The sequence below is a fragment of the Phoenix dactylifera genome, chromosome 14 (assembly GCF_009389715.1).
Source record: "Phoenix dactylifera cultivar Barhee BC4 chromosome 14, palm_55x_up_171113_PBpolish2nd_filt_p, whole genome shotgun sequence".
Lineage (NCBI taxonomy): Eukaryota > Viridiplantae > Streptophyta > Magnoliopsida > Arecales > Arecaceae > Phoenix > Phoenix dactylifera.
The window spans coordinates 20,105,382-20,127,070 of NC_052405.1; the positions used below are offsets into that span (position 1 = coordinate 20,105,382).

At 38.4% G+C, this 21,689-nt stretch overlaps 1 protein-coding gene across 4 annotated transcripts in view; it reads left to right on the plus strand.

Annotated features, from left to right (window-relative positions):
• Nucleotides 1–4,458, plus strand: part of LOC103697769 (protein SCO1 homolog 1, mitochondrial) — a 36,243-nt gene extending 31,785 nt beyond the window's left edge. For 3 of the 4 annotated variants that reach the window (XM_039133881.1, XM_039133880.1, XM_039133882.1), the window contains one exon: nt 3,949–4,342. In XM_039133881.1, coding sequence (XP_038989809.1) covers nt 3,949–4,060 — 112 coding nt within the window. In that variant the 3' untranslated portion in view covers nt 4,061–4,342. Of the gene's footprint in view, nt 1–3,948; nt 4,343–4,363 lie in introns of those variants that run through there. The other variant, XR_005514952.1, reaches the window with a different exon arrangement.
• The last annotated feature ends 17,231 nt before the right edge of the window (nt 4,459–21,689 follow it).

Sequence of the window (21,689 nt, forward strand, 5' to 3'; positions counted from 1 at the left end):
AGAATAAAGAACAAGGAACTAAAGCTCCTAAATGAGCAAATAAAATAATTATGAGCTACAAAGAAGAGTTTAGAATATAATTATCCCTTTAATAAGGCTCTTCTCTTCTTTGTCAAGATTGCTTCACTCTTCAAGGGTTGGTGGAGCTCTTAATGTCTCTTGGAATCTGCTCAACCACTTTCTTTTGGCTCTTTGAATGAAGCAATTGAATGAAGCTTGCCTTGCTAGGGTTTTATCTTGAATGCACTTAATGTCTTTTCCAAAGCTTGCTTCCTCTGATGAATACTCCCTCTTAAATACTTCTCCAACCTCCAAATAGACCTTCCTAACCGTTGGATTGAAGAAACTAGCCGTTTATAGCCGTTGGGAGTCCAAAAAGCACTTCTGCACAACTAGCCGTTATGCTTTTGCCCGTGCTTGGGTCGACCCAAACTTTTCTGGGGTCGACCCAAACCACTGTTCATCAGACTTGGGTCAGCTCAAGCTTTTCTTGGGTCGGTCCTCTCAGGAAATACAGAACCTTGTATTTCAGCCTTCCTTCACTTGGGTCGACTCAACTCTTTTTGGGTCGACTCAAGATTCAGTTGGGTCGACTCAAGTTACATTTGGGTCGACCCTCTCAGGGATTCCAGAGAACCAGTTTTTGAATGACACAACCTTTGGATCGACTCAAGTTCAGTTTGGGTCGACTCAAGGATAGGGTCGACTCAACTTTTACTTGGGTCGACCCAAGTACTGTTCATCCATGCCATTTCTGCAGAAGTGTGCCAGATGATTCTTTGAAGTGCCGGGGTCGACTCCACCAATCTTGAGGTTGACTCTTTCCACTCTTTGCTGCAACTTAGAGTTAGATTCATCCATATAATTAATGAAATATACTCCAAGCAATTTTGAATATATATCATGGTAGTGCTACATACTCTTAACAATGAAAATTACTATCATCTCCTTGAGAGTACGTTTAACTTGAAACTTTGCCGAATTAGAATTTAGAATTCACTATCCCTTTTCTATCGCAAATTTTGTCTCATTATTAATCGTGAAAATACATCTTGATCTCATTCTCCTAATGTTTCATGAGTGTATCGAGGGTGTGCCATTTATCAATGATGTATCGAGTTAATTTGCATTTCTAATTTGATATGGCCTCAATGGTTGTGTTAATCATCAAAATAACATTATCATCCTCACGAATCGATTTTATATGTCAAATTGGTATGGTAATCGACTGGTCTGGTTTAGTACGTTTGAAATTGTCTGGTTTGGCACAGTGCAACAAACCTTATTTTGGACCAAGATATGTCCATTTACTCGATAGTAAAGGGTCAGTATTTAATCCTTTTTCACAGTCTTGTGGGTTTAGTCGAGTAAGCTTTATCAACTTTGCTAAATTGACACCTAACTAGGTCTACCCATCTAGCCTAGATTTTGAGACTAGATCAAAGACATCTATGCAGATCAAAGTTTGCCATCTCGGTATTGGATCCTATATGAATACCATCTTATTACAGTGTTTGTATGTTTGGTATGGTACTCAGTTTGGCATACTAAGTGTTAGTATGTTTTTTGTACCGTATTTTGATTTGGTATCAGTATAGTGCAGTATGGTCAGTACCAATCAGTACAACAAATCTTAGTACCATGGTCTGCTGTGCCGATACCAGACATCGGACTAGTTGCGCGGCGGCACGGATCGGTATGGGCCCGCGCCGTGCCGTGTCGGGCCTGTATCGACACAGTAGAGGAGGCGAGGGAGAGGGCGAACTCGAGAGAGGAAAAAAGAGAAGAGGGAGGGAGGGAGAGAGGAGGGTGGCGGAGGCCGGCGGAGGGCCGATGGAGGCCGACGCCCGGGCAGGAGGTGGAGGCCGCGGCCGGATCCCCTGTTTTGTGATTTGCCGACTTTACTTAAAAATCGTGAAATTAAAAAGTGGACAGTCCCTTGTTTCGAAGTTGGAAACAGAGGATCCGGCCGCGGCCTCCGCCTCCTGCCTGGGCGTTGGCTGCCACCCTCCTCCTCTGTCTCCATCTCCCTCCCTTCTCTGCCCGCTCTCTCTATTCCTTTCTTTTTTTTTCTTCCTCCGGCAACGGGTTTCGTTTCTGTTGACGGAACTGTTTCGGTCTGCCGCCGAAACGATTCAATATGATTGGAACCGCCTTGTTCGGGATGGTACAGATATTTAGTCTTTGCCTTTGCCAAGTTGAACTTGAATCAATTTGTGTTTATTTCAAATATGAATGCATGAGACCATTTATACTCCTAGCAAAATTTTAGTGATCTTTATGATCACATTAGACATCAACATAAGTACCTATTTTTTTTTGTATGTTTGGAGCACAAAATGCTTGTTAGGATCGTGCCAACCATTTTTCCTAGCTTATATCAGGTCCTTCCAAACTCTCATCTACTGCCATGCATAACAAAAGCTCATATTCCTCCCATAAGACCATTTACACTCCTAGCAAAATTTTAGTGATCTTCATGATCACATTAGACATCAATATGAGGTTGAAAGAACTACAAAAACCTATTTTTTTTTGTATGTTTGGAGCACAAAATGCTTGTTAGGATCGTGCCAACCATTTTTCCTAGCTTATATCAGGTCCTTCCAAACTCTCTTCTACTGCCATGCATAACAAAAGCTCATATTCCTCCCATAAGACCATTTACACTCCTAGCAAAATTTTAGTGATCTTCATGATCACATTAGACATCAATATGAGGTTGAAAGAACTACAAAAACCTATTTTTTTTTGTATGTTTGGAGCACAAAATGCTTGTTAGGATCGTGCCAACCATTTTTCCTAGCTTATATCAGGTCCTTCCAAACTCTCTTCTACTGCCATGCATAACAAAAGCTCATATTCATCCCATAAGACCATTTACACTCCTAGCAAAATTTTAGTGATCTTCATGATCACATTAGACATCAATATGAGGTTGAAAGAACTACAAAAACCTATTTTTTTTTTGTATGTTTGGAGCACAAAATGCTTGTTAGGATCGTGCCAACCATTTTTCCTAGCTAATATCAGGTCCTTCCAAACTCCTCTACTGCCATGCATAACAAAAGCTTGTGTTCCTCCCTAGCCTTGAATTTGTGGGTTTGGCTGCCAATCTAGATCCAACCGTACCCATTGGTTTTGGAGTCCTGTGATTTCTGTCAATCTCTCTGCTATAACATCATCAGTGATCCCATATACTGCTACTGTAGCTCATGAGCATATTCACCACCACAAACCAAGCCTTCTTCTTGGCCCAAGACATGAAACAAGCAAGAATGTGCTCTACAGCTCTCCCTTCTATTAACTAAGTCACCACACTCTTCCTCCAGCCGAGAATTTTAGGGCAAGGACCCAGAGAATTTGAGGGCAAGGACTGCTTGAGAGAGGGGGGAAATTGATGGAAACAGAATTGCTGCCGCTGACTCCCTAAAAGAGGGCTTAAACTCAAATTAGCATTGTTGCCATCAGGAAGGGACGCCTTTGGTTATTTTTCTTAGTCAATGCACTTTTAGGATTAAAAACAAGTATGATGATAAAAATGGACTGGGGCTTTAACCCATAATTCAGATCTCCTACATGAGGTGTACATGTTAAGTTGGGCCTTGATTTGGCATGATCTGAACACAAAATGACCTGGTATTGATTTTGGGATGCAGGATTGTGTTGGGTTTAAATTTTGATCTGATTTAAAATTTTTGATCGAGTTGATGTCTAATTTATAATTGGCTTTGATTCATTTTTGATGAACCCACTATTGACCTGGTTAAATAATTGACTCTAGTTTTAAGACATGAGCCTGCCCCACAGTTTACATCTCCTTTTATGATGACGAATTCTGAATTTGTGTGTCCTGACAAACTATGATTTACTGTAATGGATCGAAATCTTCTGTTATGCTATGATAGTTGTATCCAGTACAATTGATTTACGCTGATCAACTTTCAGGTACTTGATGAACCCAAACATGGAGTTTGTCAAATTCTTTGGTAAGAACTATGATGCTGATGCACTTGCTGAAGGCATAATCAAAGAGATAAAGGAAAACAAGGGGGTGTAACGCTATATTTTCCTGATGCCAAAGATGGTCGTGCTGACTGAAAGTAAACCTTTTTCCTATTTATCATTTTGGAATGCAACTACCATAATAAGTTCATAGTCAAAAAAATTATCATACGCTCATGGTCAAAAAAATTATTGATCACGGTTCTCATGGACTATCAACAAATTTGGTGTACTAGTTGTTGGCCCCAGAGAGTTCTTAAAATATTGAGTTGTGCTTTTTTGACTACTTTGTGAAGTCATATCAATTTTATGGTCCATGCCAACTATTTGCATCATTTTTTCGGGTACAACGGGAAAGATGAGGTGCAATGTATTTATGATTTCTGCTGCATTTAGGGTTGAAAGGTGTGGATCGGATATTATTATATTCATATTCATATTTATTTTGTTTAACGGATGTTGGTTGGATATAAAATTTTATATCCATATTTGTTTTAAACCAATATGGATACAAATAAGATATCGGATAACTTTCAATGGATAAAAATATGTACACAAATCATATAATTAATTTTTTATGATCATAGAATTAAAAATATTATGAAGTAGATGATAAATTAGTATGTTAATATGATTATTTATTTTTCTTAAAAGTTTAAATATGATTATAAATGAAATAGAATATTTTGATACGAATAAAATAGTTGTCTATTCATATTCATATTCTTTTTTTTTTTTTTTTGATAGATATGGGTACAGATAAGGTTATTAATGGAATAGTTAAATTTCTATCCATATCTGAATATATTTGAATAGAAAATAGATTTGGATGGATTTTCGATCTACTTTTATCCCTAGCTACATTTGTTGAAGCCAGTGGAGCATGCCATTTGCAGTTTTATTAGCCCAGAAATTATTCTACTCAGCCCTCAGTTTAGGAACCGTGGATCATATTATCCCTTCATGTAGCTCAGACTTGTTATCGAATCACATGCTTCCCACAAGAGGGTTTATTGCAAGGTCTTGCATCCGAGAGGGGTAGGGCAGACTGCTAGTCAAAAGGAAATAATAATAAAGTACTGGAATCCAAACAGTGCAAGGCTAAAAGGAACTTCCACTCTACCCATGCTGGGAAGTGGACCACCACAAAGGAATTATTTGTCTTCTAGAACGCAGCACAAACAAAACTAGCAAATCAACTCAAAGTAAAACTCAACATCTCAAGGTGCTAAAGTAAATCTAATTTTAACCCAAAATACATTAGATGCTTCCACCGTACCATTCTCATTGCCGAGATATGATGTCTACGTGCCTAATCTATCATTTGTATCACCATTATTGGATGATGAAGTCCATGAAGGGGTATCCTGCCATCAAATGGTTGTATGGTTGTTTAGTGTATCTCGATTGATAATCCCAAACCCTCCAATCACACGATAGATATATATCACTTATTCAACATTTTGTTGCATAACGGATCAGCTTAATATCTAATCTTAATGTTGGTCATCCAAACATCATGATTGTTTTCTTCAACAGTTGAAATCTTTGGTTGTTCCACAAATGGCTAGGTAATGACTAATTCCTTTCCTTTGTTGCTACCCTTGGATTCACCTGATTCCTCTGATATTGAAGACACTCTTGAAGGGCTATCAACCATCGTACCAGGCCCACACTTATGAAGGAGAAATGAAAGAATCCTTTTGCTTTCCCTCCTTGGAACTTCTTAGGACTCTCTGCTCTCTCTCTCCTCTCTCTTAACCTTACTCCCTTAGCTTTAAACCTAGGAGAAACCCCTGCAGCCAAGAACTCTACCAGCAACCTCAGACCTTAGATCTACACTATCCAAAGCCTAGATATTCTATGTCTAGCTTCCCACCATCTTCTTAAGCTAAATCTACACTTTTGTTTAAGATTAGTTCTTGAAGAAAAAGCATGAAAGGAGCCTCTAAGGAGTTCTTAGCAAGAGATCCTCCAAAAGGTCCTCTTCGAGAATGAGAGCCTCCCCCTGTACCGAGAGATTTGATACTCGTTGCCCCTTTTTTTCATTGACATCTATGTAGGCTTTTTTGAAGACCATGTAGTGTTGTTTGTGTTAGATCTTAATCAATGCTGGATATTTGCACACGTCGTTTTGCTGGCGGATAGCTTATTTTCCTTATTTTTCTTTATTTTTCTTAAAGATAACTTCAAAAAGGGTCCTTACAGGACAGATCCCAATTGCCTAGCCTCAGAAACATCCCAAGGGCATAGCAGATCTTGCCCCGTAGTTATGGGAGTACCCGGATTTGAGGCTACCATGGATTTGCTATGAAATTTTGGATGAACCTTTTGTCAACGCTTATCAAGCTTGCGCTCATAACTCGTTCGAGACCTGAGAGGGGGCGAGTAGAGGCCTAGCCCAATTTGGGTTATCCTAGGGGTGATTGCCTTCCCCAATAGTACCCTTGGCCTTACCCTTCCCTTTGTTCCCTTTCACGTCCTTTTCGATTAGTTTAAATCATGATTTTGTATTTCTCTCTCTTTTTTTAAAAAATTGAAGATGGCTGTATTTTTTTCCCACAAATCCCTGATCCCTCCCAGAGACGTTCACAAGGTTCCAATCAACTGGGCTAGCAATTCTTAGTATATATATTCACATATATACAAACTAAATGTTAAATTTTTAGTAAAAGATAATGATATAAAATCAATGGTAAAACATAAAAGTTGAAGATCCAAACAGAATCTGTATTATAATAAATGCTTATGAACTAAAAAAATTCTTGTTTTTTTGGTGTTCTCAAAACTAAACATCAAATATGTATAAAATAGATAATTACTGTATCATAATACGTATAAAATATGATCTAGTCATCAAAACCTTGTGAACTTTAATATATCTAGAGTGTGATCAATAAAGTTGATTTTTAGTTTATATATCTTATCATGTATTTTAGCATTGGTATAATTGATATGTTTTACTTTTATACTCATTTAAAGTACATATAAGTCAGAGATGTTCTAAATATATAAGATTTAATTTTAGAATCTTCAATTTTAAATCTTTTCACAAAGATTTGATATTTATTTTGTAGTTTAACTTTCTATAGTATGCAACCTAAACTTATCTTTTTAACTTCATTTCTTATAAATGACTTTATACAATTACGACACGAATTAGACTTCAGTAGTCTCTCTCGATACTGGAGAGATCTAGTTCAATCACATATTGTCCATATATATCTTTCAATAGCAAGTGATGGATAGGCTGAAACATGTATATCATAATTTTGTCTAGTAATTTTGTCCAATAACCAACCATCATCCAATTCGTGGATGGCAAGTGATTTGAATTATACCTCTCCAACTCAATCACAAATATAAGGGATCTAAACACCATTAATTTGGACAAAATAAATGTGGCTATTGTTTTTGACGAACATCAATTCTAATTAATTGATTATTGGCCTTGCTAATGCATAAGAATGAGATAAAATATAGGATGATACAAGTAAAAAAAAAAATCGGAAATAAGGTATGCTCTAAAAGCTACTTGCGTATTGTTGCCCAAGGAGACAACCCGGGGGGGGGGGGGGGTGAATTGGGTTTTAATTAATTATTGACCAATTAAAAATAAGGTGAGTGATTAACTAAACCTACTGCAAATGAATTAATTAGATCACAAGATGCAATGAGTGAAGAGAGTGAAAGAGACAAGGTGCAATACAAACACAGAGAGAGTTATAGTGGTTCGGAGCCAACTCTTGCTCCTACGTCCACTCCCTAAGCCGTACTTGGGAGTTCACTATAATCCCTAGGATTACAGCCGGTTGTTTTACAAGCTCACAACCCAACTTGTTGTTTTCACGAGGTTACAACGAACTCGGTCGGTTTTGACAGGCTCACCGACTAGAACCACTCGATTGTTTTTCCGAGTTCACAATCAAACCCAGTTGATTTTTTCCGGTTCACCAACCACAACCTTATACCGTTGGTTTTATCTTTGGCTCACCAACAAACCTTACAATCCTTGATTCAATCCCTTGATTGAATCAAGTATACAAAATAAGAGTTTATAGTTCACAAGAAAGCTTCTAAAAAAGCAAGTGTGAGACAATATAAACAAAGTTGAGTTAGAAGCCCTCAAACAGATTTTAGATGAGAAAGTGGGGGCTTCTCGATTTCTGAGTCTCCTCTTGAATATGCCGAAGGATGGAGGACAGTAGTAGAGCCTTGAATGCGAAGGAAGTACTTTTTGGTTTGAGTTGAATGCACTTCTTTGTTCTTTTTCTTGGATTCACTCTACGGAAGCTCTTGGTGGTTGAAATACTTTAATGCTCAGATGGAATAGCCCTGTTGTTGTCTACTACTGTTCACTCTAGCTATTTAAGTGATTTCTTTCGAAAACTAGCCGTTAGAGAGTGATTTGGAGCCGTTCTGATCCGTCTGCACAATCTGACAATGTATCCGTTGGGATCGGAGTCGACTCGTATGATCTGGACTCGACTCGCGCTTTACTGGAGATGACTCGCCCGCTGTTCCAGATTTGAATTAAAGTATATGCCTCGTCCTGGGGTCGACTCGGACCAAACTGGAGTCGACTCGCCAACAGTTAGAGACGACTCGGACATTTAGGGGTCGGCTCGTTCTCAGGATTTTAGAAGCTCAACTTTCTGTTTTTCTTCCTCGAGTCGACTCGGGTTTACTTGGAGTCGACTCGGCTGACTTGAGAGGCGACTCGATATTTTTGGGAGATGACTCATTCTCAGAAACCGAAAAAACGATTATCTGTCTTTTGAACATTTCTACCTTGGAGTCGACTCGGACCTTGTTGGAGTCGACTCGGTTGACTTGGGGGTCGATTCTGGAATACTTGGAGTCGACTCGTTCACAGGGTTTCTGAAACTGAGTCTCTGCCTTTCAGACAGCTTTCCTCTGGGAGTCGACTCGGACAAACATGGAGTCGTCTCGCCAAGTGTCGGAGTCGACTCGCAACCTTCTGGAGTCGACTTGGTAACAGAGTCTAAAATCCATTGTTCTGTCTTTCTGTCTGTTACCCTTTGGAGTCAACTCGGAACCATTTGGAGTCGACTCGCCAAGCATCGGAGTCGACTCGAAACCTTTTGGAGTCGACTCGCTAACAGGGTCTAAAATTCATCTTTCTGTCTTTCTGTCTGTTACCAGTCAGAGTTGACTCGGAGAGTCCCAAAGTCGACTCGAGCTTATGCCAGAAACTCAAAGTGTGCAGGAGTCAACTCGCAAGATTCAGGAGTCGACTCGTGATGCAGAGTTTGGTTCAAATAGAGTTCAATACTTAACCAAACTATTTTGAACCAAAGCTCAAGACACTTAGACAGATATTCATAAAGATTTACTTGAAACACTAGATTGAATTCATTAGAATAACATAAGACATACTCCAATGCTTTGAGCTCATCAAAATCAATTAGGGAATACTCAATCACTCCACAATCTCCTCCTTTTTGATGATGACAAAACATTGAGTATTTGTAAAAGTGAATTGCTCATTCAAGAAGTGATTCATAGTAAAGTTTTGAAATGAATTCAAATGTCTAGTCATTTAGTGTATCTAAAATTGAAAGGTATGAGTCAGTAAACTCTGAAATTAAAGCTCCCCCTTTCATTTGGAATTATATAAGCCTTCAAATCATGCAATCAATTGTTTGGCTTATTTGTCTTTAATGAATTTGTTTTCTTAGAATTTCAGATTCTCCCCCTCAGCATGTGCATTCAATTTTGTTTGAATTTTGTTCAAGTTTTCTGAATTTTCTTTTAATGTTTTAAACTTGAGCTTAAGTTCTTAATTATAAAAGGGAAATCTGACGATTTGTTCTTGAATATGATTCAACTAATCTCCAAATATCCCTTGAATAGATTCTGGAGATTACTCCTTGAGGAGCCTCAACAGAGGGATAATTAGCCTCAAGGTATCGAATCCACTAAGAACAAAACATATTTTGCTTAAAGGTTTTCTTGTTTAATGATTCCCTTTACTTACAATATATCATATGTTCTCCCCCTTTTTGTCATCATAGCAAAAAGGTGAAGTTTCAAAGAGGCAAAACATACAAGATGAGACCAAGAAGTACATAGTACTCAAAACACAGAAAGCATACACAAATTCTTAGGTAAAGATAAGACTTTTCAATTCATTGTAAGTATTACAAAAATGAGTACAATGATTGAAAGTCCAAAAGGACTTCATATGATTTGCAAGAAAATACAAGTCTAGGAAGGTGGATGTCTAGAGGAAGAAGATGAAGCTCCAATATTTCTGCGCTGACACTCCATAAGCAGAAGAACTCCTTCAGAGATACTCCCCAGTTGCGCAATAATTTCTGAAGTAGTCCTAGCTTGAGTTTGGGTCAGTTGGGTTACGCTGTCGATGATTGTATCAAGCTTATCTATGACTGCGTTTGCTACCCTTTCAGCTCCTTGATTCAGGCTCAGCAGCTCAGACCTCACCGAGTCTTGCATTTGCTTGGTAGCTTCCTGAATTTTGGAGAATCTCATATACTGTCCCTGAATAAGACTCCTCATACTGGACAACTCCTTCTTGACTTCGGCAATCATGACAGACACTGCTATAGTGGAGGGGGTCAAGTCAGTGGAGGGTGTACTAGTGGTACCTCTGAGTTTCCTCATAATGTCGTCCCTCAAAGCTCTAAGCTGCTCAGTACTAAGCCTGACCTCTAGAGGCTGCTGAGATGGTGGCACTGTGGATGAAGGGCCAGCAGAGGATGAGGGGCCGGCAGTGGATGAAGAGCCAGCAGTGGATGGGAAGGTGGAAGGATCTGCGGAGATATCCTGGTCATGGTCAGAAGTGGGAGAGTGAGGAGTAGTGGGGTCAGATGGTATGGTAGAGGAACCTTTTCTAACCCAAATACCCTCAACCTTGTGGAAACCCATTCGGTGGAGAGTCTCCTCGCCCATATAGTCAGTGAAACGGAGTGAACGAGAGGGTTCCCCCTCAGAGATAGGAACCTCTAACTCCCTAAATATCAAGGTGAAGAGCATATCGTAGGGAAGACTCAATCTAGGTTTATCTAGGGGTTTACTAATATAACTGTAAATAAGTTTTAGAAAGTTGAGAGGGACGTCATGTAAGATATTGAACATTAAGGCTAGGTCTTTTTCAGAAATGAAATCAAATCTACCAGTTTTGGGAAAGAGGGTGTGAGAGATGATACTAAGTAGGAGGCGCATTTCAGCAGAGAGCTGATTTGCAAAAATCTCCTTAATGGAGGATTGGGGTACTCTCCCTAGAATGGCCGTAAGGGCCTCAGACCTATCAGTAGGGTGAGTGGGAGCTATACCCTCTCTAGAGAGGTGGAGGACTTGTGCAATGAGGTCCTCCAAGATGCAGATGGGAATGTTGGCTACCCTCCCTTGAATACCACCGCCACCCCGTGTGACGGTGCCATATAATTCCCGGACTAACCTAGGATATGTAGGAAGGTCAAGGAAACAAAAGTACTCTAAACCTTGAACCCTAAGACGATGCCCTAGAGTGAACCCTTCACGGGAGAAGAAGTCAAAATCGATCTTCCTCCCGGTTGAGACAAACCTTCCGGTGCACGAACGCGAGGGAGTCGATCGAGGCGGAGAGGGAACTAGAGGTGGTGACCTCATGGGTTCATTCCGCGCCTTGGACCGTCTCTCGGCGCCGCTCGCTGCAAGAGGTCTCTTCCGGCTAGGGACAATGGCTTTCCTAGGCATCTTGTCCTATCCAAGGACGGAGAGACGTGAAAAGGGAGAAAAAACGGAGGAGAAGTGGAGAGAGAAGGCGAAGACAATCAGGGGAGACGACTCGAGGGTTTTGGAACAGTGACGGCTGAAAAGAAAGATTAAAAAATGTCATTTCGTTTAGGATTAAAAGATGGATTCCCGACCTCGAGTCGACTCCTAAAAATTCGCGAGTCGACTCTCAGAATCATCCGAGTCGACTCGACTCTGGCACATAACCAAAATCTCAGTTAATACCGTGCCAAAAGAGAGATATGGTAATTTTTAGAGGTCAAGAAATGATTTGATGATCATAGACATGGAATATTATATCAAACGTAAATTAATGATCAAAATCAATGAATGAGAGAAAAGAATTAAAGAAATGGATCAATTACTCCTAACCCTCTTCTAAGAGTACAAAATTGATCTTCACTCAAGGGTTTTGTGAAGATATCAGCAAGTTGATCATCAGTACAAACAAATTCAAGCATCACATCACCATTTAACACATAATCTCTTATGAAGTGATGTCTTATCTGAATGTGTTTAGTTCTTGAGTGCTGAATTGAATTTTTTGTTAGATTTATGACACTTGTATTATCACAGTTTATGGAAATCTTATCTTGCTTAATGCCATAATCTTCAAGTTGTTGCTTGATCCACAAGATTTGAGCACAACAACTCCCGGCAGCAACATATTCGGTCTCCGTCGTAGATAGTGCAACCGAGTTTTGTTTCTTGCTAAACCATGAGATTAAGTTTTCTCCTAAGAATTGACATGACCCGCTGGTGCTTTTTCTATCAAGTTTACAACCAGCAAAATCAGAATCAGTGTATTCTATTAAGTCTATGCTTGATTCTTTAGAGTACCACAATCTTATATCTTTTGTTCCTATTAAATACTTAAAGATTCTTTTAACCGCAATTAGGTGTGATTCCTTAGGATTAGATTGATATCTAGCACACATGCATACACTAAACATGATATCAGGTCTACTTGCTGTAAGATATAACAATGATCTGATCATAGCTCTATACAGCTTTTGATCTACTGACTTACTTGATTCATCTTTGTTTAGTTTGCATGATGAGCTCATGGGGGTGCCAATTGACTTGTTTCCATTCATATTAAATTTTTTTAGCATTTTCTTGATGTACTTAGCTTGATTGATGAAAATCCCTTTCTTAGATTGTTTGATTTGAAGTTTGAGAAAGTAGTTCAACTCTCCTATCATGCTCATCTCAAATTCATTCTGCATTAATTCAGCAAATTCTTCGCAAAGACGATTGTTAGTAGCACCGAAAATAATATCATCTACATAAATCTACACTACTAACATTCTTTGTTTTTCTTTTTCAAAAACAAGGTTGTATCAACATTCTCTCTAGAAAATTCATGATCTAATAGAAATTTGCTAAGCCTTTCATACCATACTCTAGGGGCTTGTTTTAGACCATAAAGTGCTTTATTTAGTTTGTAAACATGGTTGGGGTATTGATGATTTTCAAAATCAGAAAGTTGTTCTACATAAACCTCCTCATTAATATACCCATTTAAGAAAGCACTTTTTACATCCATTTGAAATAATTTGAAATCTTTAAAACATGCAAATGCTAGTAATAGTCTAATTGCTTCAACTCTGGCCACAGGAGCAAAAGTCTCATCAAAATCTATACCTTCCTTTTGATTATAGCCCTTTGCTACTAGTCTAGCCTTGTTCCTAACCACAACTCCATTTTCATCAAGCTTATTTTTGTACACTCATTTGGTTCCAATTGTTGAGTATTCAGAGGGTCTTTCAACTAAGTTCCATACTTTGTTTCTTGTAGATTGGTTTAGTTCCTCTTGCATAGCATTTATCCAATTTACATCATTTTCAGCTTCTTCAATATTTTTAGGTTCTAAATGTGAAACAAATGCAAGATGATTATTTAAGTTTCTAAGAGAGGCTCTAGTTCTAACAGGTTGAGATGGATCATCTAAGATTAACTCTTTAGGGTAACCGTGAGCATACCTCCAAGCCTTTGTAAGCCCATGTTCAGCAATTACCTCTTGGCTTGTTGAAGTTTCTTCAATTTGCTTCGGTTCATCCTCTTGCAACGTCATGTCATCCATCTTTTCCTCAAGTATCCCTGCATCATCATCAAAAGCTACTCTCTTGCTAGAGGAAGCATCATTAGTCTCATCAAAAACAACATGAATAGATTCTTCAATAACAAGAGTTCTTTTGTTGAAGATTCTATATGCCCTACTTGATGTAGAATATCCCAAAAAGATACATTTATCAGATTTGGAATCAAATTTACCTAAGTTATCTTTGCCATTATTATGAATGAAATACCTACAACCAAAACATGAAAGTAGTTTACTTTGGGCTTTCTATCTCTCCAAAGGTCATAAGGTGTTTTCTTTATAATTAGTCTCAATAGAATTCTATTTAGAATATAACATGATGTGTTAATAGCTTCACCCCAAAAATACTTTGGAAGATCACTTTCATACAACATGGTTCTAGCCATTTTCTCTAGGATTCTATTTTTTCTTTCCACCACTCCAGTTTGTTGTGGAGTCCTAGGCGCAGAAAAATTATGAGTTATTCCCTTTTTACTACAAAATTTTTCAAATAGATGATTTTTAAATTCCGTTCCATGATCACTCCTAATAGCTATAGTTGAAGTATTTTTTGCGTTAGTTATTTCCTTATGAAATTTCTTAAACACTAAAAATGCTTCATCTTTATGAGTTAAAAATATGACCCATGTGTATGTAGAAAAATCATCTACTATGACAAGACCATACTTGTTTCCACCAAGGCTCGTGATCCTAGTTGGTCCAAAAAGGTCCATGTGAAGTAGCTCAAGAGGTTTAGTAGTAGAGACAAAATTTATAGACTTAAAAGAACTTCTAGATTGTTTGCCAAATTGACACGCTCTACAAATTTTATTTTTCTCAAATTTCAGCTTTGGCAAACCAATCACAGAATCTCTTTTAATTAACTTAGATAGTGTGTCCATGCTTGCGTGACCTAATTTACGATGCCATAACCAACTTGCCTCATTGAGCTTAGTATCATTAGCTACTAAGCAGCGGCTGTTTTTAGCAAGATCATCAAGATCTACTACATAAACATTGCCACGTCTTAGTCCTTTGAAAACTAAGCTATTGTTAATTGAATTGGCTATGATGCACATAGATGGCTTAAACAAAACATCAAAACATCTATCGCATAATTGACTAACGCTAAGTAAGTTATGCTTGAGACCCTCTACAAACTGAACATTATCAACAAAGGTTGAATGTGTGATTTGTATTTTACCGATACCAATGATGTGACCTTGGTTATTGTCTCCAAAAGTCACCGCACCTCTTTTCTTAGACTCTAGGGTGAAGAATTGCTCCTTGTCATCCGTCATGTGTCTTGAGCAGCCACTATCCAAGTACCAACAGTGTTTATTGAGCTTGGCTGCAAGACACTTCTACACAAGAAAATCATACAGTCTTAGGTACCCAAGTTTTCTTGGGTCCTTTAAGGTTAGTTATGTTAGTTCCTTTTGGAACCCAAATCCTTTTAATCTTTCTTTTAGCTTTTGTTTTTCTATAGTTACACATATTAGCTTTATGTCCTACTCTACCACAACAAAAATAGGTTACATCTTTAGCTTTACTTTCACCGACTTTTACAAAGAAGTTTTTTAAGAAATTTTTGCTTGTTCTTAGGCTTATACCCTAAACCGGCTCTATTAAACACAGCTCTTTGACTATTAAAAATTATTTCTAGTTTTTCAGAGCTATAAGTAAACTTCTCAACAATAGGTTTATATTTTTCAAATTCTTTTGTTAAGTTCAGTTTTTCTGTTTTTAGTAAGTTTAAATCTTTTGTAAAGTTATCTTTTAGAGTTTGATTACTGTTTTTAAGTTCTGAAATTTTCTTAGTTAGTCTTTCTTTATCTTTAATTAAGGTATCAGTTTTTTGAGTTAGCAATTGGTTGCTTGTTTTAAGTTCTAAGTTTTCTTTGACAATAGAGTCCTTATCCTTAATCAATTTATCATTTTTATGAATGTAAGATTGATTAGTTAGCTTCAATTCTTTGTTTTTAAAGTTTATTGTCCTATATTCATCCATTAGTTCATTAAAGGCATCATACAATTATTCAAAGGTAAAATCTAAATGAGTTTTAGATATTACCTCATTTTCGTTTGCCATAAAGCAGAAATTGGTCTTTTCCTCTTGTTCCTCTTCCGATGATGATGATGACTTATCAGAGTCAATCCAGGTGGTGACAAGAGCTTTTTTCTTCTTGTACTTGTTGCCCTTCTTCAGCAAGGGATAGTCGGCTCTAAAATGACATGGCTTCTTGCATTCATAGCATCCGATTTCCGCACTTTTTCTTTCCTTACCTTTATCCTTATTGAAGGAACTCGAAGGAAATCTCTTCTTATGGAAGGGCTTCTTTCGATTGATGAATCTTTTGAATTTTTGCACAAGGAGAGCCACTTTTTTATCTTCCTCATTGTCTTCTTCTTCACTACTGCTACTACAAGAAAGATCTTTGTTAGAAGAGGTAGACTTGAGGGCAATTACCTTTTTCTTATGGAAGGATTCTTCTTCGCTGTGTTGTTTCATTGTGAGCTAATGCGTCATTAGAGATCCAAGGAGCTCCTCGAGTGGCAGCTTGTTCAAGTCTTTTGCTTCTTGGATTGCCGTGACCTTGGCTTCCCATGACCTTGCTAAAGAACGAAGAATTTTTCTGACAAGATCACTGTTAGTATAACTTTTGCCAAGGCTTTTTAAGCCGTTGACAATATCAGTAAATCTGGTGAACATGCAAGAGATGGTTTCATTAGATTCCATTTTAAATAGTTCATATTTATGAACTAGCATGTTGATTTTAGATTCCTTGACTTGATTTGTGCCCTCGTGGGTCACTTCAAGTCTATCCCATATCTCTTTTGCAGAGTTACAAGTAGAAATTTTATTGAATTCATTAGGATCCAAGGCACAATAAAGAACATCCATTGCTTTGGCATTTAGTTGTGCCTTCTTCTATCATTATCATCCCAATGTTTTTCAAGCTTGGGTATAGCAATGTTATCAACATAGATAGAAGGAATATACGGTCCATTAACTATAATGCTCCAAACATCATAATCTTGGGCTTGGATAAATATCCTTATTCTAGCCTTCCAATAGGTATAGTTAGCTCCATTGAACAATGGAGGCCTATTGGTGGATTGCCCCTCACTAAGGGAAGATCCAAAAGGGGTTGTCATCTTAATCTTTTACTCTTTTTAAGAATTGGAACACCAATCAATATGAGAGCACCTGCTCTGATACCACTTGTTGCCCAAGGAGACAACCTAAGAGGGGGGGTTGAATTGGGTTTTAATTAATTATTGACCAATTAAAAATAAGGTGAGTGATTAACTAAACCTACTGCAAATGAATTAATTAGATCACAAGATGCAATGAGTGAAGAGAGTGAAAGAGATAAGGTGCAATACAAACACAGAGAGAGTTATAGTGGTTCGGTGCCAACTCTTGCTCCTACGTCCACTCCCTAAGCCGTACTTGGGAGTTCACTATAATCCCTAGGATTACAGCCGGTTGTTTTACAAGCTCACAACCCAACTTGTTGTTTTCACGAGGTGACAACGAACTCGGTTGGTTTTGACAGGCTCACCGACTAGAACCACTCGATTGTTTTTTCGAGTTCACAATCAAACCCAGTTGATTTTTTCCAGTTCACCAACCACAACCTTATACCGTTGGTTTTATCTTTGGCTCACCAACAAACCTTACAACCCTTGATTCAATCCCCTGATTGAATCAAGTATACAAAATAAGAGTTTATAGTTCACAAGAAAGCTTCTAAAAAAGCAAGTGTGAGACAATATAAACAAAGTTGAGTTAGAAGCCCTCAAACAGATTTTAGATGAGAAAGTGGGGGCTTCTCGATTTCTGAGTCTCCTCTTGAATAGGCCGAAGGATGGAGGACAGTAGTAGAGCCTTGAATGCGACGGAAGTACTTTTTGGTTTGAGTTGAATGCACTTTTTCGTTCTTTTTCTTGGATTCACTCTACGGAAGCTCTTGGTGGTTGAAATGCTTTAATACTCAGATGGAATAGCTTTCTTGTTGTCTACTACTGTTCACTCTAGCTATTTAAGTGATTTCTTTCGAAAACTAGCCGTTAGAGAGTGATTTGGAGCCGTTCTGATCCGTCTGCACAATCTGACAATGTATCCGTTGGGATCGGAGTCGACTCGTATGATCTGGAGTCGACTCGCGCTTTACTGGAGATGACTCGCCCGCTGTTCCAGATTTGAATTAAAGTATATGCCTCGTCCTGGGGTCGACTCGGACCAAACTGGAGTCGACTCGCCAACAGTTAGAGACGACTCGGGCATTTAGGGGTCGGCTCGTTCTCAGGATTTCAGAAGCTCAACTTTCTGTTTTTCTTCCTCGAGTCGACTCGGGTTTACTTGGAGTCGACTCGGCTGACTTGAGAGGCGACTCGATATTTTTGGGAGACGACTCATTCTCAGAAACCGAAAAATCGATTATCTGTCTTTTGAACATTTCTACCTTGGAGTCGATTCAGACCTTGTTGGAGTCGACTTGGTTGACTTGGGGGTCGACTCTGGAATACTTGGAGTCGACTCGTTCACAGGGTTTTCGAAACTGAGTCTCTGCCTTTCAGACAGCTTTCCTCTGGGAGTCGACTCGGACAAACTTGGAGTCGTCTCGCCAAGTGTCGGAGTCGACTCGCAACCTTCTGGAGTCGACTCGGTAACAAGGTCTAAAATCCATCATTTTGTCTTTCTGTCTGTTACCCTTTGGAGTCGACTCGAAACTATTTGGAGTCGACTCGCCAAGCATCGGAGTCGACTCGCTAACAGGGTCTAAAATTCATCTTTCTGTCTTTCTGTCTGTTACCAGTCGGAGTCGACTCGGAGAGTCCCGGAGTCGACTCGAGCTTGTACCAGAAACTCGAAGTGTGCAGGAGTCGACTCGTAAGATTCAGGAGTCGACTCGTGATGCATACTTTAGTTCAAATAGAGTTTAATACTTAACCAAACTATTTTGAATCAAAGCTTAAGACATTTAGATAGATATTCATAAAGATTTACCTAAAACACTAGATTGAATTCATTAGAATGACATAAGACATACTCCAATGCTTTGAGCTCATCAAAATCAATTAGGGAATACTCAGTCACTCCACACGTATTTAACATCAAGAATTATCAAGAAATCATGGCTATCTTCTTTCTATGTACTATCATAAACAATATAAGAAATATATTATACATTGATCATAGAGCCAGAAAAGAGTGTACAAGTACTTTGGAGGCTTATCCAAATGGATGGAGTGCTCTCTATAGGGAAGATTGGATATTTATAGGTATTCGAAATATGTTTACAGCTAGAGTAAGGTTAGACATCACATCTCTATGGCTATCAAAGTGGACAATGATTTCATGGAGTTCTTTTTTCACTGAGATGAAGCCATGCACTAACATCCAGATGTGCTGTCACATTGAACTGTTAATATTGACAATCAACTTTACAAAGTACTATCAAGAATAGAGGTTGAACCAGGCACACTAATGTGTAAGTAGTCCCTTGACTAAAGGATAGAGAACCATGCTATATTCTGGAGGTCAATAAATTTGCTGCCCAACATATGTATTGATAATGATATCTTGGACTCTCTTTGATAGGAAGTATAGGACTTTGTTGGGTTTGGGTGTGAGTGAGGGTCGGTTGTCCAACATGGAAATTATCTTTTTATATCAGATTTGGCTGAGTAGTAACTTAAACTATTTTTGGGAATAATTACTTTTATAGATTATTGTAATTAATAATTGATTATTTTGAAAAGATTTCATGTGAACATTTTTCATAAAAGGATGTGTGACATGATCAAGGATTCTATTAGGCCATAAAATATATGATTAAGGGCTTAATAGTGCCATGCTTGATGGTCATATCAGGAGACTAAATTGTACAACATAGCTTGTACATAAATAGCAGCCCAACTGCTTTGATCTTACACACCAAGAGATACAGTAGTGCATTATGGGCTCCATATCCCCATGTTGGACTACATTGTCAATATGTAATTAAAGCGGACCTAAAGGGGTAGATTATTGGTAAGCAAGAACTTTAGTTTACCTATCCCAGTAATATATATAGCATGTGCTATCTATCTTCAAGTTAATTGGAATGAAATTCTAGTTGATAATTCTCTCATTGATTGAATAAAAGAAGATATGGATTTAATTGGAGAAGAGAAGAGATTCAGCTAGAAAAATATTTCGGTGAGTAAACCTTAACACCACTTGGATAGAATCTAAGTTGGGCTCAACCAACCATGCAAGGTGGACCATGATGTCTGCCTTGTGTAACACCAACTAAATGGCACACTCCAATTAGGAGTGAACACATCTAGAAGATGGGGGTCAGCTACGTTTGATGATGGGAGGTGTGGAATTGCACTTGGAATTTGAAGGAAGAAAGGGTTGTCAATAGAACCGATTATAGGGAGGTAGAAATCTCACTACAGCTCATATGAAACCAAAAATTGGAGCCTTACGCGGCAGTGGTGAACCCATAAATTGATTGACTCTCAACAGAGGTAGATGTTAGTTGGAAGAAGGCAGAGTTGGTTCACTTTCTTCCAAAGCCGAAAATAGCAACGGGCTCACAAACTAAAAATCCACCAAAAGGGATGTGAGAGAATAGAGGAGAGCCAATGATAATTCTGACAATACAATTTTTACTATTTAATAACTCATGAATGATTACAAGAGGAGTTCCAATGGTATATTTATAAGTAGTACAAGAAATTTTTTTTCTTTACTTGTCCAATGTGGGATCCCTAATCTTATTATAATTCGAATAACTCTAATTATTAACTTTTCTAATAACATCAAAAGTTCTCCAAGAAAAATAGTTTACAGAATTAAAATTTTCTCAAATTTACTAACACAAACTTTACCAATTGAAACTTGACACCTAAGTGGGGCGACATGGAGCATTGATCCCAATATGGGATGGCCCAATGTGGGGCGGCACCTAGTGTGGGTTTAAACCCACTCGCCTAGTAGGTGAGCTCTAGGCGCTTCGGCGTCAACCTTAGTGGTCAGCGCCCCCTTCCTCTTACATTCAGAACTTGAGGACTCTATAAAGAATAGCCAGGTAAGACCGCCACATCATTATCTTATCCTCTCTGGCGGAGTCCTATTGGGACTCAAGCTCCCAATTGGAGGTGTTCAAGGAAACCCCATGCTTCCCTTCTCTACATAAATGGGAGGTGTTCTAGGGGTATTGGCACTCAATTCTTCACACACCACCGAGAGAAAGGAGAGGGGCACTAGTTTAGGCTAGGGTTTTCTTCTCCAAAAGCAAGAGAGAGAGAGAAGCTTATGAGACAAATTCTTCTTCTAGTGTATTCCTAGCGGTTGTAGGAGACTTAGAGCCGTGCAAAGCTCTAAAAAGGCTTATGGACTGAAACAACCGAGGATAATAATTTCCAAAGAGTCATATACTTTCAGTTTCAATATCTCAAGTATACAACTCTCTTATTATGCATATAATCTATGTATTCATTATGATTTATAGTAAAAGAACATTTCGTGCTTCTTATTTTATTTCGCTGCATAACATGGACCATTCCCATGTCCTTAAAAAAAATCATGGCATCGGGACCACTCGATTCTCCTAGTGGCAAAGCTCCAGCAATATGAATGCAAGCAGCCATAATAAAGACAACACATTGCCGCAAAGTTATCAGAGGCCGCGAGGACACCTCCAAAATTGTTAGTTCAGCCAACTCACACTCGTGACCACCCCTGCAACGCAGCCAAGACAAAGTCACGGGCTCAAAATTTTGTGGTTGCCGTCGTTTTTTTACGTTTTTTTTTTTCTGGAGAAAAATGGTTGTCATC